Source organism: Protopterus annectens, chromosome 2.part1, assembly GCF_019279795.1.
Source record: "Protopterus annectens isolate FY-2018-M chromosome 2.part1, PAN1.0, whole genome shotgun sequence".
Taxonomy (NCBI): Eukaryota; Metazoa; Chordata; order Ceratodontiformes; family Protopteridae; genus Protopterus; species Protopterus annectens.
In genome coordinates, this window is record NC_056729.1 from 1,793,486,534 (window position 1) to 1,793,506,067 (window position 19,534).

At 41.7% G+C, this 19,534-nt stretch overlaps 1 protein-coding gene across 1 annotated transcript in view; it reads left to right on the forward strand.

Annotated features, from left to right (window-relative positions):
* LOC122795038 (ubiA prenyltransferase domain-containing protein 1-like) overlaps positions 1–18,551 on the forward strand; it is a 61,142-nt gene extending 42,591 nt beyond the window's left edge. Inside the window, exon 2 of the mRNA XM_044063618.1 lies at positions 18,064–18,551. Within this exon, the coding sequence (XP_043919553.1) occupies positions 18,064–18,551 (488 nt within the window). The remainder of the gene's footprint in view (positions 1–18,063) is intronic.
* The last annotated feature ends 983 nt before the right edge of the window (positions 18,552–19,534 follow it).

The window sequence follows — 19,534 nt, forward strand, 5'->3', positions numbered from 1 at the left end:
TATCACTGGTTTGATAGCTACAACTAGTGAGCGATGGAGAAAGGTGATGGCAAAGTCTTCGAGTAAGACTTGATGTGAGAATTCCTGGGAAACAACATAAACGTTAACAAATTCATCCTTTGCATACAAAGCCAAAGTCAAGATTCTTCATAGATGACATATCAGTCCAGTACCTGGCCTTCATCCTGGCTTATTCAACTTTCCTATTTGTTCCCCTGGGGTAAGGGCTCAAATTCACAGTTCATTATTTCTCTCATTGCCAGAAGGAATGGTTGAACTACCAAAGGTTTCATCATCCTGAATGGTACTGAGATGTTCTTTAGCCCTAAAACCCTCCTTCTATGTGCCAGTGACAACTGGTGTTAGGCTTGACATGCAATATGGAGTAGCCAGAGCTCTTAGGGATGACCCACAACTGCTCTCCGACCCATTCAAACTGGCATAATCTGTCTAAATTTTGGCCAATGCCAGAACTCTAAAATAGAGATAGAGAATGAAAGAGAGAGAGAGAGAGAGAGACAGAGAGACAGAGAGAATAGGGAGAGAGAGATGCCCTGTATAGTCCCTTTCCCCATGATAAGAATGTCTATTCTCCCTACCAGCACCTCAAACACCAAAACTGCTAATTAAACCTGGATCAGTGGATCATCTGGGCTACAGTGAGGGGTTTATCTCTTTTTGCCACAGAGGACAGTGGCAAAACATAGATTATAAAAGACACTGAGTGCTGGATTTGTCAAATCAATGGTTAGCTTATATCACATTTTTCAGAGCTGGAGCTCTGCAGAGATTCATAGATTATAGAGTCATATGATCATGTTCACATTGCCAATTCCCTCCCCCCTGCCACACCTCCTTTCTGCAGGGACTCATACTAGCCATTCCAGAAGTTAATTTTGTGAATATTTTATCCAGTCACTACTTAGAATGCAGGGAAAATTCATTCCAGGAGTAGGCGGTGCTGAGTTATAAACCTGCCTCTCCATCATGTTTTATTTATCTCATGGTGAAATTTTGGTCCCTGGTTCTAGTAGTGTTGGTGATATTGGACTTGCAAGGATGCAGGAGTTCCAGGACAATTGGGTCTCTGATGGTACAGCAAGTGAGACAAAGAACTCCCCTCAAAAGTCTATAAGACACTGAATAAAAAGTATGGTGCATCCCAACTCTCTTCTTAGTAGCTCAGGGACTTTAGGTCTGAGATCTTTTTAGTTAGGACTTTTGGGGTCTTCCTCACTGTATAATGTGCTTAGTGAGATGCAACCTAAATGGGATATTGCACTTGATAGTAGGACAAAATGATTGACTTCAACAATTGGCTAAGTTTCTGGTGTCATTCAAAGGGGATCCAGTATCTGTCCGCCTGGGATGACATGATCGACAGACCATGATGCTTTGTCAGAGATGGTCTGCAACTGTCACCCCTGGGATTCAGGTTACTGGCTAAGGCTCTTGCCACTCCTATAGTGCCTTTTTAGGCAAAACTCAAAGGACAAAACCACCACTGTAGCAGATACAAGCATGCAAAATATGAAGGTAATGCTATTCAATGCTAGAAGTCTAAACCTCAAAATGCACTCTCTCGAGGCACTTCTAAAAATGGAGAACATTGATATCTGTGCAGTAACTGAGACCTGGTTCAAGGATCCAGAGAGCACCCATGTAATACCAGGCTAGAACTCTTACCACATGTTTTGGCCACCAAACCAGGACCGAAGCACTAAAAGTGGAGGAGTATCCATATTCACCAAAGATATTCACACCTCCAGGCTAGTTGCCCAACACAATGCATCTGAAATCCTACAGGTGCAACTAACACTAGGTAAGACTGCAATACAAATTGCAGCTTGCTACAGATCCCCCACCATGCCCCAAGATTCTCACTACACCTTTCTAAACATACTAGGAAATATTAAGATACAACCAAACACCCTAATACTGGGTGATTTCAACTACCCTGCCATTAATTGGGAAAACTACTCTGGTACCAACATCTTTGCCCAACGGTTCTTGGAATTCATAAATTCCAATGCCCTGGACCAACTAATCCATAGTCCCAACAGGGGCTTAAATATACTAGACCTGGTCATCACCAACATGGGAGATCGATGCACCAAACCAGTAGTCACCCCCTAGTTGGTCAGGTCTGACCATAAGCTAATCACCCTTGACGTCCACATCCCACCCCCACCCCCCCAGTAGGGAAACCTCCATTAAAAACTTCTCCAAAGCCAACTTCATGCTACTCAAGTCAGAAGTGACAAACTTCATGACACCCATGCAGATGGGAATTGAAAGTTCGACTGCCGAATCCTCCACTAAGGCACTGTATGAGCACATCCACTCGTGCATGAATCATGCCATTCCAAACAGAACCAACATGGTCTCCTCCAAAAAAAGGAACCCAACCTGGTGGTCTCCTGCCATAAACAAACTATACAACAGAAGGAAGAAACTGTTGCAGAAAAGAGGAAAATCCCAGGATGCAAAAAACTCCCTTACCTGCCTCAGTAAGATGCTGAGATCCCTCATAAAAATCCTCCAAAGCTAGTTACAAAAATAAAATTGCCAATGGCTCCAAGGACAACCACAAGGCATTCTATAGTTATGTCAAGAATCTAAATGGCAATGCTCAGATCTACTCTGAGCAGCACAGAATGGCATAGAAAATAGTGATCCCAAGGATATTGCCAATATCCTGGCAGATCGATTCAGTGCCAACTTCACCCCCCTCTCACCCCCTAAAGGGCCCATCTCAATATCATAAGATTGCCAGATTCTGGTAATCATGGCCACACAGGTAAAAGATGCGCTCTACAAAGCTAAGAATACAGCATCCATGGGACCAGATGACATCCCGGGCTGTGTAATACATGAACTACAAAACGAACTGGCACCCCACCTAAGTGTCATATTTAATCATAGCCTCACCTCAGACTTGGTTCCCAATGAGTGGCGCACAGCTACAGTTATCCCACTCCACAAGGGGGGATCCACCTTGGATCCCAGGAACTATCGTCCCATTAGTCTGATGAGCCTGATCTGCAAAGCCATAGAACGCATTATCATGGAACTTATAAACAAAGACATTGGCAACCTTCAAACACTGGACCCCACCCAGTTTGGCTTTGTAAAGGGCCGATCTTGTCTCCTCAACCTGACTGACTTCTTCGAATCAGTCTCCAGAGCTGTGGACAAGGGTAAGGTGGTCCACACAGCCTATCTGGACCCTGCCAAGGCCTTCAACACCACCCCCTACTCTGGAATCATAGATAAACTTACTAAGCTGACCATTAATCCCTACGTCACTCGATGGGTTGCCAACTGGCTTACTGACAGAACCCACACTGTAAAAGTAGCTGACTCAAAATCCAGCTCCAGACAAGTGACAAGCGGAGTACCTCAGGGTTCAGTCCTGGGATCGCTCTTGTTTGGCATCTACTTCTCTGAAGTACAGACCAGCAGTAAGGGACTCTGGCTAACAAACTTCGCAGATGACTGCAAACTGGGAGCCATTATTGAATCCCGAAATGATGTGGCTATTCTACAAAAGGGCTTACAGAAACAGATGCTTGATGCCGGAGCCATGGGCTCAAGCTCAATGCCAAGAAATTTTTAGTTATTTCCTTTGGGAAAATCCAAGTATCCATGAATTACCACATAAGTGGCAGTACACCAAACACTGAAAGTGTGATAAGGGACATAGGGACACAGGTGGACAGTGGTCTCACCTTCGACAATCACATAGCCACAACAATCAGGAAATCTTTCTATGTGGCACACCTCATCACTAAGGGCTTTTCATCCAGAAAAAAGGAGGTCATTGTCCCACTGTACTCATCCCTCATTAGACCCATTATAGAGTACAACGCCCCATTTGGTATATACCTCACAAGACACCTGTAACAACTGGAAAAGCCACAGAAATACCTCACTAAAAGAATCACAGGCCTAAAGCAGATGCCCTATGCTGACCATCTAAAAAAAAACTCCATATATACTCTGTCACATATTGCCTACTCAGAGGCGATCTCTGCTTAACATACAAGGCCATGTCAAACCTAGTGCTGTTGGACATGCTACACTTAAAGAAATCCCAATCCCTCAGAGCCACATGCTTCAGGGATCTAAACCTGGTCATCACAATGAACAAAACATGCTGGAGGGATAGATTCCTGACCCAGAGATTCCCCATACTCTGGAATAGACTGCCCATACATATCAAGCTGAGCGCCTCTTTGGCCTCTTCAAAAGGAACCTTGACAACTGGATGGGAGATAGGAAATTCACCCCAGGGATCACGTCAATCACCCTGCTAGACAGGGGACCGGGGAAGTAAATATTCTGGGAAGAAATAGCCAGGGAAATGTTATGGCTAGGCTTGTATAGGCCCTAGGGCCGATAGCCTAGTACCAACCTATGAACCTATAACTGGCCTGAAGAACTATAAGGGAGTGATTACCTCTTTAGATCCTGATGATATTCCTTTAGGAATTAGCAGGGCTAATATAAAAATTTTCCTGGCAACTGTTGTCACATCATGGAAAAAAGAAAGGGAGCCATTAACTCAAATTCCAAGTTCTCTGTCTACATTTTCGTTTCATACTTTTTTGTTGCCTACATAGTGTGATGAGGGTAGAGCTCTCTACCAAACTAATGATACTACACTTTTAGAAGTAAGCCTGAATCCATGTTTAGTTTACTAGGGAGACTCCATTATGAAAAGTTTGGGTCTCAGAGGGTTATTTAACAGTAACCCCCAGTTTACAGTTGTATGTAAACTTTGTCAGCCAGATTGCTTGGCTCTCTGAAGCTCTAAAATGTAAATCCCAAAAGGAGAAGTACCAAACCAAGCCCTGTAGGACACCACTGGTCACTTTCATGCTTTCTGATGAGGCATCTACAAGTCTCATTATTTGGGTTCTAGTGTTCACCTAGTTTGCTATCCTTATTACTACACAGGGGTCAATTTTAAAACCATTTCATATAATGCCAGTATGAGAAATGGCATTGAAGGTCTTGGCCAGGTCAAAACAAAATAAGTGCACTGCATGGCCATGATCTACAGTCTCTGTAACCCTCTTCAAAGATCTTTATCAGATTAAATAAACAGGATTTACCCTTTGAAAAGTTAAATTGTTGGATGTCAAGTCTAAGAGGACTTTTGATATAATAGTTTATGAGGTCAAAGTATGTCACATGGCTCTTTGATGAGGCTTGTTAGCTTCATAGGTCTATAATTATCTGGGTAACTTGTAAGGCCACCATTATGGAATGGCATCACCCACTGCACTGTGGATTTTGGTTCATTGTGGAGAACTATGGCTTTTGGTTCACTGTGGCGTACTGTGGCTTTTGGCTCACTGTGTAGTCTTCTTTTGTGCCCATATGCTTTTCTGCTGTGCTTCTTTAGTAGACCTATTACTGTTACCTGGTACTTTGTAATGCTTTTGATATTAAACTTGAGAACACTGGTTTTGGGTCTACTGAATAATTTAAGGAGTTTCTTTCTTTTATTGTGTAGTTTATTTATGGCCATGGTCCACCAAGGTGTGTGTTTTTTTTTATTTTTCATGATACTTGGTGTTGGTGGGGAGTGCTAGCTCTGTGCATGCTTTAAAATGGTAGACAGTTCCTCAGAGAAACTTGTTACTATGTTAAGGTCATGTGATTTGCAGTCTTAAGGGAATTTTATTATTTTGTCATAGAGCTGGTTGAGGCTAGCATGTTTATTAGAGTTGGTTGAGGCTAGCATGCTTGTAGTCCTTAAATTCTGTGTTTTTTTTTTCTAGGAGCTTTTAGGAGTTTAAAGGAGAACGTCTGAAGCTTTTAGTCAGGCTTCACTGCGGAGGGAGATACCTGAGGAGTAATGCATAGGTCAGCCATATCTATAAGAATCGGGTCAAGAACACTGTATACTTTATTTGGTTTATTTAACTACTGCTCAAGGGAATTTTTGGGCATATCCTTTATTGGAGGTATACGTGTCCCAGTTCATTGAATGGTAGTTAAAGTCACCCAGAATAACAGTCTTTTTGCTAATAGGGAGATAATTTAGAACACCGAGGAATCTTACATGGTCATTAGGGGACAAAGTGGGTGCTCTGTAACAGGCTTTTAGTTGATAAATAATCCTACCTAGAGTGATTTGAAGTTCACTAAATTAAGTTTGTGAGTCCCTAGAATCTACCCGGAGGTAATATGTTCCTTGAAAAATATGGAGATTCCACCAAAGTTGCCACTGGAAATCCCTGGAATAGAAGGAATGTACTCTTTACATTTAATAAAGGATATGGATAATGAAGTAGTTGATAGGCATGCAGTCCAGGAGGCTATTGAAAAGTCTAGATGAATTTCCGAACTTCCCCAGATCAGTGTATTGTTAAGTAACTTACTCAGAGTCGCACAGTAGGCAAATGAAGGCTGGAGGAATCAAACTCTGTACTACAAACAGGAGCTTCTTAACTGGGCATAGCCTTAATCTATTGCCTTAACTGCTAGTCTCTGGCAATCTCTGGAGTCAAGTGCTTACAGTTTCAGCTTCAGACTCTGATTATGCCTACAGGATCTTCGCTGATATCAGAAATGGCAGAATTAATCTTGACAGGCAGTAGTGTAGCTAGGGCAAGGTGAGAGGGGCAACTGCCCCAGGCACACAGTATTGGTGGGCACAGTCAGCTGATGCTGATATCTAATGCAATACTAGCTTTAAGAAGTTGGTATTGCATTTGCAGTCACACCTGAGCCCTGTCGTGCTCTGTGTGTGGTCTAAATTGTAGCAACTGCTTACTACATTGTAGCAAACAGGTCACTACAGTTTAAAAGGTAGAACAAAATCTATTTTTTTAACTAAACTCTGAGCACTGTGGCACGCCACACAGTCAGGGTATAAATTGATCAACTGTTTGCTACAATTTATAACAAGATTTTTTTGCTAAAACTTGAGCAACGCAGCACTCTGTGCATGCAGGGTATAAATGTTTACTATATTTGTAACAAGAAATTTGCTACAAATTATAAGAACAATTATTTATTTAATAAAAGGAGGAGAGTTGGGCAGGGCATAGAAACAGTACCTACATGGCTGAGCAGGAGGGAGGGGCTGTGTTCTGCATCTTGTCCCCTGGTTGGTGTGGCAATAGAAGTAATGTCTGTTTTTTTTGTTGCCCTTCATTGGAAAATCTTGGGGGGGGGGCAGGGGGGTGGTGTGGATCTGTAATAAGCCAATCAGTAGATCAGCTTAATACAGATACAGTAAAGCACTTTTTTTTTTTTTTTTGAGGGGTGGGGTGCTGGCTGAGCCACCTATGCTTCTGTCGACAGGTGAGAGTTATGTGAAATTCTGGCTGCATATATACTGAAAAAAGCTAGAGGATAAAGTTGTACTTCAACGTAAGAAATGACATTATGGTTTCTAACAGATATCTGTTACAACAGAGTATTAGAAGTCAATTGGAAAGATTTTTTTTTGAAAATTAGAAAGATTTTTGAATATACCATGAAAGGGCATTTAAAATAAGGAAATGTAGTTGTATAGTAATACTGAAATGCCTTGACTGCACACACACACACACACACACACACACACACACACACACACACACACACACACACACACACACACACACACACACACACACACACACACACACACACACACACACACACACTCACATACCAGAGTAGCTGGGATGGAGTAATGGGGTAAGCGCCCTAGGCGGTGTCTTGTCCGGGACTCAACTCGCCTATGTAAAATGAAAAAAATATATAATTTTAGTCAAGTACTTGCTGTTTTATATATTTTATATATTTTAGTCAAATACTTGCTGTTTTATTTCCAAATAGATGTCTGAGATGCTTCTATGTGCCTTCTCCACTTGCATAAGTGATCTTGCAGTGCAAGAAAGATAGTGTCTTGGGCTGTATCATTGGTGCCCATAGTGAGCTGAGGGATATAGTATTTTATCAATTGAAATTGATCACTGTGGGTCCATTTGGTGTGTGTGGACAGAGACTAGGAAGAAAAAATCAAGTCTGTGAAGTAAGTAAGGTTACTTACTTGTTCATTTTTGGTACTTTTGCATACTTGGACATACTAGTGAAGAGGTCTTTGGGGGAAATATTTCATTTTGGTGCATATGCATACTTGGACAGACTACTGAAGGGGTTATTCGGGGAAATGTTTCATTTTGGTACTTTTGCATACTTGGACATACTAGTGAAGGGGTCTTTGGGGGAAATGTTTTATTTTGGTGATTTTCATACTTAGACAGACTACTGAAGGGGTCACTGGGGGAAATGTTTCATTTTGGTGTTTTTGTGGAGTTCTTGTGATTACCCTGATAGACTACTGAAGGGGTTGTTGGGGTGAAATGTTTCATTTTTGTTCTTGTGCTTACTTGGACAAAGTACTGAAGGGGTCATTTGTGTACACGGACAAACTACTCAAGAAATCGCCATGACATTTAAAGAAAGAAAGCAAACACGCAGCTACACTGTTTATAGGCAGCAATGCAGCAAATCCAAGAATTATTTTAATGCATGTTCTTCTTGATTTTAAAACAAGGATATAGTAAATCCTTCCCTCACTGAAGATTAAACCCCATGAATATAGATCTCAATGAAATTTAAGTGTCTTTTTCAGGGAGGGACAGGCTTCCTACATCCCCAATATTGGGGTATGCCACCCACACACTCCACATTTATATTACCGGTCTCTTCTTCGTTACTGAAAAAGGTAATTATGTCTCTGCCTCTTATGAAAGCAGGGACAGGGGAGCGTTCCTCTTAGCTTCTTATCACAAGAAATCTGGACAAAGTCTAAAATAATGGGGTTACAGGCCCAAAATGGACAGGTTTTAAATATTGCTCTTACAAAGTTTAAACTTAGAAAGAGGCTAGAATGATAGGATTTGTATTAATATGCATTTTCTGAATAAGAATGAAGTCCAAAACACAAATATATGTCAATATTTAATGAGTTCAATCCTCACAGATTTGCCAAAAAGCCAAAAATGTATTAGGTGAAAATCTGGAAATTCTGCAACAGTCTGGAAGCTGAGAGGTGTGGTCAGGGGTCAGGCCTAAGTATTCAGCACATGTTGTTCTATAATGTATAAGCCCATTTTTTTGCCTGGGTGAACTAAGAAGAAAAATCAATAAAAAATGAGGCCTGACTGTACTCTGTATTCATAGGTTCATAGGTTCATAGGTGCATACTAGGCTATCTGCCCTAGGGCATTTATAAGCCTAGCCAGAATGCATTTGGCTTTCGCCACCCATTTTAAATGAATTTCGCTATGCCCTTTTTCAAGGTTAGTATACTCTGCCTCTGTCTAACAGTGACACAGAAGTGATACCCGGGGTAAACCTACAATCTCCCATCCACTCATCAAGATTCCTCTTGAAGAGAGTCAATGAGGGACTCTGCCTAACCTGGACTGAGATTTTATTCCAGAGTGAAGGGAGCCTCTGGGTTATGAATCTGTCCCTCCAGCATGTCCTATTTATTTCAGTGCTGAGGTTCAAGTCTCTCAAGAGCGTAGCTCGATGGGATTTGGATTTTCTGAGGTGCAGCATGTCCATTAATTCCGGGTTGGACATGGCTTTATACGTCAGGCACAGATCGCCTCTGAGCAGGCGGTATGCCACTGAGTAGAGCTGGAGTTTCTTTAACCGGGCAGCATATGGCATCTGTTTGAGCCCTTTGATCCTCTTGGTGAGGTACTTTTGGGGTCTTTCCAATTGCTGCAGGTGTCTGGTAAGGTACATCCCAAAGGGGCATTGTACTCAATTATGGGCCTGATGAGGGATGAGTAAAGAGGCACGATGACCTCCCCTGATCTAGATGTGAATCCCTTCATGATTAGGTGGGCTATATAAAATATTTTTCTAACCACTTTGGCCACGTGGTTGTCAAATGAGAGATTGCTATCAACTTGGGTACCCAGGTCCCTAATTACTTCTTCCATACTTAATGGATTACCACCTATGTGGTAATTTGTGGGCACTTTGTTTTTGCCAAAGGGGATGACTATACACTTTTTTGCATTTAGCTTGAGGCCATGGCTCTGGCACCAGTTGTCTGTTTCTATGAGGCCCTTTTGTAGGATGCTTGTGTCGGCTGGAGAGTCGATTATGGCGCCCAGTCTGCAGTCATCTGTGAACTTGGTCAGCCACAGTCCTTCCATGTTAGCCTGTACCTCCGAGAAATATATACCGAACAAGAGAGGTCCCAGGACTGAGCCTTGTGGGACACCACTTGTAACTGGTTTGTAGTCTGACATGGCTCCAGCAATTCTAACCATGTGGATTCTGTCCTTGAGCCAGTTTGCAACCCATCTAGTGACATAGGGGTTTATATTTAAGCTGGTGAGCTTATCTATAATGCCCAAGTGGGGTATTGTATCGAAGGCTTTTGCAAGGTCCAGGTAGGCTGTGAGGACCACCTTCCCCTCGTCAATGGCCTTGGCACCCCAGGTATCACTTCTGTGTCACTGTTAGACAGAGGCACAGTATACTAACCTCGAAAAAGGGCATAGCAAAATTAATTTAAAATGGGTGGTGAAAGCCATACACACTCTGGCTAGGCTTATAAATGCCCTAGGGCAGATAGCCTAGTATGAACCTATGAACCTATGGTGACTGTTTCAAATAAATCAACCAGGTTTAAGAGGCAGGATCTGCCCTTAACAAAGTCGAACTGGGTAGGATCCACTGTCTGTAGGTCCCCAATATCTTTATTTATGAGGTCCATGATAATCCTTTACATAGCTATGCAGACCAAGCTAGTCAGGCTTATAGGGCGATAGTTTCCAGGATCCGTTGAGGCACCACCTTTGTACAGAGGGACCACTGTTGCTGTACGCCACTCTTTGGGTACATATCCTGTTGTAAGGCTGAGATTGAGCAGTAGTTTTATGTTTGGGTTTAGTTCTTCTTGGAGTTCATATAGGACGCAGCTCGGGACACCGTCTGGTCCCATTGATGCTGTGTTTTTTGCTTTGGAGAGGGTGACTCTTACCTGAGCATCTGAGATGTCAGGGGGGCAGCACTCTGCTGGGATAGATATTTGCCCTTTTGGTGGGGAAGGGGGGGAGAAGTTTGCACTGAACCTGTCAGCTAGGATGTTTGCAATGTCTGTGGGTTTGGTGTATTTTTTGTCATTTTGGACTAATTCTGAGCATATCTGGGAATTCCCACCCAGGTTCCTAACATAACTAAAGAAAGCCTTGTGATTATCCTTAGTGTCCTGTGCAATTTTTCTCTCGAAGCTGGCCTTAGACGATTTTATGAGTGCCCGTAGTTTTTTGCTAATACTGATCAGAGATGCCTTCCCTTTTTGGGATTTTGCTCTATCATGTAGTAGCTTCCTCCTTCTATTGTATAGTTTGTTTATGGCTGGGGTCCACCAGACAGGATGCCTAACCTTGGAGGATTGGGTCTTGGTTTTATTTGGGATTGCATGATCCATGCATTCCTGAAAGTGTTCATAGAATGCGTTTATAAAAGATTCAGCAGTCTGGGCCTTATTTTCCACAGGCCCAGGGACTTTGAATGATTCCACCTCGGTTTTGAGGAGAGTGAAATTTGCTTTAGAGAAGTTTTTCACTGTGGTTTTCTGGGCAGGGGCTGGGGTCGGGATGTGAATATCTAGTGAGATTAGTTTATGGTCTGATCTTACCAGCGAGGGATACACTTCTGGTCTGGAGCATAGAGTCCCCATGTTGGTGATGATCAGGTCCAGTATGTTTTCCCCTCTTGTGGGAATGGTAACAAGTTGTTCCATAGCATTTGAGTTTATAAATTTTAGGAATCTTTGGGCTAGGGTGTTGGAGCTAGAGTAATGCTCCCAGTCTATGTTAGGGTAGTTGAAGTCACCCAATATAATGGTGTTTGGAGAGACCTTCATATTTTCCAGTGTTCTCAGGAAGGCCGAGTGGGGTTCCTGGGCTTGGGAGGGTGGTCTGTAGCAGGCTATAAACTGGAAGGCAGTTTTACCCACTGTTAGTTGCACATGGATAGTCTCTGATACTTCGTGCTGTGCCACCAACCTGGAGGTGTGGGTATCTTTGACGAATATTGATACTCCCCCTCCTTTTGTGGTTCGGTCCAAATTTTGGGGCCGAAAAACATGGTATGAGGTATAACCTGGTAGTGCTGGGGTACTCTTGGGAGCCTTGAACCAAGTTTCTGTTACTGCACAGATATCAATGTTCTCCATGCTAAGGAGAGTTTTGAGTGCGTGCATCTTGAAGTTTAGACTTCTGGTGTTGAGTAGCATTACTTTTAGTTTCTTATACCTTGTGATACCTATGGAGGTGGGTTTGTCTTTTGAGCCTTGCCTAAAAAAGGCACTATGGGGGTGGCAAGAGCCTTTGCCAATATCTGAAAGCCCAGGGGTGACAGGTGCAAGCCATCCCTAGCGAAGCATCGTGGCTTGTCGAGCATGTCATCCCAGGCTGACAGGCATTGGATCCCCTTTGAATGACACCAATACTTAAGCCAGTTGTTGAAATTGATCATCTTGTCTTCATATTGTGGCATCATTCTTGGTGAGGGTAAGATGCTACTCAAGGTCAGGGTCATACCAGCCTGGGCTACATACTCAGAGAGCTCCTCTATGTCTCTTTTCATGTAGTCCAGGGAGGTACGTCTCAGGTCATTCACACCAGCATGGACAATGACTGAGTCATATTTGTACTTGCCTTGGAGTGACCTGAGTGCTTGTGTTATGTGGCAGATCCTAGCGCCCGACAGGCAGCTCACCATGACCTTCTCCTTGTTCAGCCTGGTGAGCGGGACGTTAGTGTGCCTGACGATAGAGTCACCTATTACAAGTGTACCAGGTGTGTTGTTTACCCTTAAGGGCTGTGACTGTTTGGCACACTGGCTTTGTGAGCTATGTGTTGCACGTGTTTTGTTTTGGGGTAGTGGTTGCTTGGGTGTCTGCTTTGGAGGTCTCTGCTGCTTAGGCAGATTTTTATTTAGAGCCTCCAAGTATGTTTTTGTGTGTTTTTGTGTTTGGTTTGCTGTAGTGGTAGGTCTGTGTGAGACTGGAATTGTAGTAATTGTGGTTTCCTTCTCTTCCTGACTGGTTACGCCAGTACTGAGTTGAGAGAGCTTAGCCTCCAGTTTGGCTATATGGTTGCATCTCTCACATGTGTTGGAATTTGTTGGGAGGAGGAGAGGGTTGTCTGTGTACATGAGGCAGTTGTAACATTGCCTCAAGATTCCCAGATTCACCAGCTGGACCAGAGAGGAGATTGACAACTGACCTTTGGACATGCTAGAATAGTATTGGGAATTCCTTTATAATTGAAAAAAGGGCCAATGGGGAACAAGGTACTCAAGGGGAGTTTGTGAGGGTGTAGTGCTTTTAATTTTTAGTGCTGACTTATATAATTGCTTTAGTGAGCAATTGCCAGGTAACTTAAATGCAATGTGTTACAAGTAACTTAAATGCAAAAATGACAAACAGTAACTTTCTTTCAAGTGAAACAAGGACATAAGTACAGTAAGCAATGCAGATATCACTAGGGATCCACAGAAGCACTGAAAAGCCGCATTTTAGGTGAAATTAGTGTTTCAGGGAAATAACAAGCAAACAAACAACAAGCATACAAACAAAGCTAGATTCAGCAGGCCTGGATCTAGTCAATACTACATTAAACAAGGTGTACCAATTTCAGTAAGAAACAGTTCAAATATGCAGGCACTATAAGCCTTTAACCAGAAATTCCCAGCTCAGAAGGGCAGAATCCAGCCTCTCCTCCCACAACAGTGCAGACCACGAACCTTCTTAATGTAAAATAACTGGCCTGAAGCCCAAGTGCTTAAACCAGAACTAATACACTTTTAGAATAACAGACACTGAGCCCTCAATCAGCAGTTCCCAACTTAGAAGGATGTAAGCTACCTGTCCTGCCACCACAGTGCAGGCCACAAACCTTCCTAATGTAAAACAACTGGTCTGAAGCCCAAGTGCTTAATCCAAAAGATTTAGAATGATAGCTACACTTTAATCAAGTTACTACCAAGCAGTAATAAATACAATTGAATACTTTAAAGAATGCCTGGATGCTCAAGTTATACAGATAAAGCTAGATTCAGCAGGCCTGGATCTAGTCTATGCTACAGCAAACAAGGTGTACCATTTTCAGTGAGAACAGCCTTCTTGAAATCTCCATTAGAGTACTTTGGACTAATCATGATTACTGCAGATTTGCTGCCCAAAGTATTACACTGTATGCTTGAGCCAGAGATTGGTGTAGGGCTTTGGAAACCTTCCCTCTTTGTTTGGTGTTTAAGCAGCTGAAGAGTATCATAATACAGCAGAGGGATACGTAATGTAGTACACAAATAGTTATGGGATTAGATATTTAGGATTATTACTGGGCTTTTATAAAATCTGTGTTTTAATTAAAATAAATAGGTGTGTACTAGGCCAATGGCCCTGGAGCCTATATAAGCCTAGCCCAAGAAGGTTCCTTGGCATCACGCCACCCAAAGTTAGTTCCTAGTACCCCTATCAAGCAAGGCCACTGAAGTGATCCTCAGGGTGAACTTCTTATTGCCCACCCACTTGTCAAGATTTCTCTTAAAGAGGGCCAGTGAAATTAAGTTAATTTTAGCTCAGATACTTCCTTTATTGATGACTAGCATGAGAGTTGGATATATATTGCTTGCATGATTTGATTTGTGCAGTATCAGAATAATCATGTGTGTGTGTGTGTGTGTGTGTGTGTGTGTGTGTGTGTGTGTGTGTGTGTGTGTGTGTGTATGTGTGTGTAAGTTCATACATTAGTACTAGGCTAACTACCCTTGTGGGCCATTTAAAGCCTTGCCAAATTTCTCATCCCAATAAGAATCACACCCTGTACCTTGTGTGTATGAGATAAACCCAGTATGACTCATACTGTCAGAAGCAGTTTAATCCAAAGGGCCACTTTTCCCCAATAATTTTTGATTTCTTCTTTTGCTTACTTGCTTACACTTTGATTTATCTTTATTTGTTAAGTTTGGGAGTCATTTTATAACTGAAAAGGCACTCAGAGGTACAGTCTATATTGTGTAGTAGATCACACCCCTGTTGCTAAACAGTAAACACACACTGTGTAAATGTCTAGCATCTCATTATGCCCCTGGGGATGCTGTTATCAGACAATAAAACACACACTGCTCTCTAGACGATCCAGTGGTCATTGAAATAGCACTGGTTATCTGCCAGTATTATTTATTTATTTATTTTACATTTGTTAACCGGGGGTGTCTGTCTGAGCCAAAAAGGCCCTATTTCAGCAGAGGCCTGGGGAGAAAAGCTCCACAAAGAAAAATTACAGACACATTTAGTTATTTAGACATGATCAGTATACACACAAATTACAAGAGACATGTTTTTACAGTGGTATGCAGCACATAAACAGTTACAGTGGAGAGAAACAAACAAAAAATATTAATTTTAAAAATAAAGGTAATTAATAGATTTGTGGTGTACAGCTGAAATTTGGAACACAGGTATAATACATACATAGTACACAGGTACAGTACATACATTGTAGATTAGTCAGTGTTTGTGAGTAAGACTGAAAACTATTATCAAGTGCTCTAGATTTAGTATGTATATGTTATCCGCTTTCACTAGCCTGGGGAGCAATCATGGCACTGCCATCTTTGCTTGAGATGTTGCCAGATGAGGTCTTTAAAGGAGGCTTTGGATGATGTGTTTTGAATGCTAGTGGGGACAGAGTTCCATTTTTTAGCCACTGAACTACTATATAGCACATCTCCAGAGCTAATGTAGCTGTTGATGTATACTTTAGGTACAAATGGTGTCACAATGCACACTAAACGTTTTATGCAGTGTACATTATAGATATATTTTGAAGGGTCAGGATGTATACTTACTTCTCCCTTGGGTCATGATTTATTTTATTTATTTATTTTTGTTGTTGACTGGGAATGTCAAGGTTCCATAGAGCCTGTTTTGTTTGAGGAGGCCGGGAGCCGAAATGCTCCAGATGCATGTCTTTGGCATGTCTTTGATTTTTCTGTCTCTGCCACAGCCACAGTTAGTTCATGGTTTCTTGTGTTGAATTCATACGTACTAAGCTATTAATAGTATAATTTGTTATGTTGCTCTTGGCATTTGGACTGTACCTGCAAAGACAGGTGGATTGTGGTGAATTCTGCTTTATTTTTAATATTTGTGTGGTTTCTTTAAATGATTTTGTACCTCTTGGTCTATGTTTCTGTGAAAAGTTGTTGCCAAGGCATTTTTCCAACACCTGTTCAAAAAAAAAATTGTCCTGTAGATGGTGGTGGTGGGGTGGGGTTAAAATGAGATTCCTGCCCTGGGGTCCAATGACCTACCTACTCCTCTACGCACATACACACACACACACACACACACACACACACACACACACACACACACACACACACACACACACACACACACTTGAATTGAGCAACTTTGTAAATAAATAAACTGAACAGCTAGTAAAAAGGTTGTCAACTTTCCTACCTGTTTAATTTGGTTGATGGGAAATCTGATTGACTTTTGTGTGAAATCAATAGGGTGGGGAATATACCCCTTCCCTCAGTATAGTGTGAACTCTGAGACTGCATATTTAATTAGCAAGGGGTGTGGAGGGTACAGCCGTACAGCCCTCACCTGGGGGGCAGGGAGACTTGTCCCCTATAAAAAATATTCTCTTTATTTTGCAAGCTTTCAGGTTATGTCTCAGAGCATGCTCATTGAACTGTGGATTTATATGGAGATAGATCTTTGTAAACACACACAAACACACATATAGATATAGGTATAGAGATATAGATAGATACATATACACATGTGTCTATGTCAGGTGAACAAAGTTTCACTTACCAGAATTTGATTTACTCAAGACGACAACACAGAACGTTCTATTCAACGAATGTTCAAATCACCAGAATTTTAATCCGGGAAAAGAGGCAGTTGGCTAACATTTAAAAAAACACACAGAAGCATGGCAAATATACCCAAGTGGGGGGCTTCACCCCCACATCCCTCTAACAAAATATGCCAAGTCTGAGATTGCACTATAGTGGGGAAAAGGGCAAATTTGCCCATGCCTCTTCTCCTGGATTAATATTCCGATGATGTAAAAGTATGTTAAAGTAAGTTTTCTGTGTTGTCGTCTTGATCAAGTAAGTTTCTATTTAATGGATTTTCGGTCTACTGAAGTAGACCCATACACACACACACACGCACACACGCACACACGCACACACACACACACACGCACACACACACACACACGCGCACACACACACACACACACACACACACACACACACACACACACACCACTGTATGGTATTATGTTTGAGTGTGCTGTACAGTCTGTATAACATTTAACAAACAGTTTTAATGTAGCTTTGCAGTGGCACTGTCACAACAGGTAGTGCACTTGCCTTTGGAGAAGAAAGCTGTGAGTTCTATTCCCACACCGGATAGAAGGATTACTGATGCTGCGGTATAACAGGTGTGCTACACTCCTGAGTGTGCTGTCCTTTGGATGAGACATTAAACCGTGGCACCATCTGCGTGAGGTGGTGTTAGCTCTGGTAGATGTAAAATATGTCAGGGCACCTATTCTCCCAGAAAGATCACCGATGCGCTGGCAAAATTTCCCCTAGTACAATAAATACCATCTCAGGTATTTCCTAAAAGGAGAATACTAGTCTACTGGAACTAATACATTTAACAAAGGATTAAAAAATTTATAGAAAAAGGGGATTAAATAAAAAAGGAGGATGGGTTGGATACAATCCTGCAGACTAAAATAAGTTAAATTTAATGTCAGTATGGCAGAGTTCTTACTTCTCAGATATTCCTTATATCAATGACAGCATCTATTCTGTCAATGGCTGTATTTTAAAGACATATTTTATGTTAAAAATTGTAGCCATGACTTTTAAAAAAAATAATTTTTTGTATTTTTCAGAGGAGAGCAAGTGTGCTTGAATATTTATTTGAATTATTGTACTAACACTAACCATTTATTTTGCTTTTAACAGGTATTGGCTTGAAATACTTGGCTCTTGGTGATGTTGTCATGGTAACCATGTGCGGACCGCTGTTAGTGACATTTGCTTATTCTGCCCAAGTGGGACATCTGTCTGTTGCACCAATTCTATATTCAGTTCCTCTTGCCCTAAGTGGAGAGGCTATGATGCACAGCAACAACACCAGAGATATGCAGACTGACCGCAAGGCAGGAATTGTCACCCTCCCCATCCTGATTGGACTGACTTTATCTTATGTCCTGTATAAACTTTTGTTATTTGTACCGTACATCATATTTTGTATTTTAGCATGCCAGTATTCAGTTATTATGGCTTTGCCACTTCTTTCCTTGCCTAAGGCATTTTCACTGGAGAGACAGTTCCGGACCCAAAATTATGCCACTATTTTTGAAGAAACTGCCAAGCTTAATTTATTAATTTCTTTTTTCTACACTTTGGCTTTAATATTGTCTCCATCTGGGAGTTTGCCAGAATTATAGTACTTCTGTCTTATGCAGTAGTTATTAAAAATATTCAGAAATGTTCACTTCAATAGTTGTATCTCTTCTCTGTCTCCTAAAATACTTACCACATATCATTGTTAGTATGTCAGAGTTTATAGGTGTTTATTAGGCTAATGACCACAAGGGCCTTTTTATGCCTACCCATGCATCCTAAACCGTGGACATTTTCTTGTACCCTTGATAAGTGTAAGCAGGGGTATGGGAGATGAAACATTTACAAGTAGTGGCCTTGGAGATGAACCATGGCTCCCTGTTTCCATTAGAGACACAGATGCCAAACCAGTGGTGAATTTCCTGTTCCCCCATCCAATTGTCCAAGTTACACTTGAAATGGGTTAGAGAGGATCTCTGCTTCACATAGATGGGGAGCCTGTTCCAGAGAAGCAGTATTCTTTGGGATACATACATGTCTCTCCAGCAGGTCCTATTTATATCAGAGGCAAGGGTTAAGTCTTTAGAACTGGTAATTTTGGTGTAATTTGTTTTGTAGAGATACAGGGCAGAGTCTGACAATGCCTTGTATAGCAGGCGTAGATCTCCTCTCAACAACCTGTAGAAGACAGAATACAGAGATAGATCCTGCACAGGACATGTTGTTTACGCCATGTATTCTTTTAATTTTTTAATGAGTAACCTCTGTAGACATTCTAATTATTGGATGTGCCTGGCTAGGTACATACCATAGAGGGCATTGTAATCAATGATAGGTCTGACGAATAAAGAATACAGTGGAATAATGACTTCCTTGGACCTAGATGCTATACCTTTGTTTATAAGTTGCACAACATGGAATGATTTCCTCACTGCTGTACACATACACAACAGTAAAAGGCTAAATTACTATTTGCATCCCCAAGTCCCTGACCACTCGGTCACCTCTTAGGGTTATATTGTCAATATGATAGTTACCGGGGTGGATGACTTCCCAAAGGATATCATTATGCATTTCTTGTCATTTA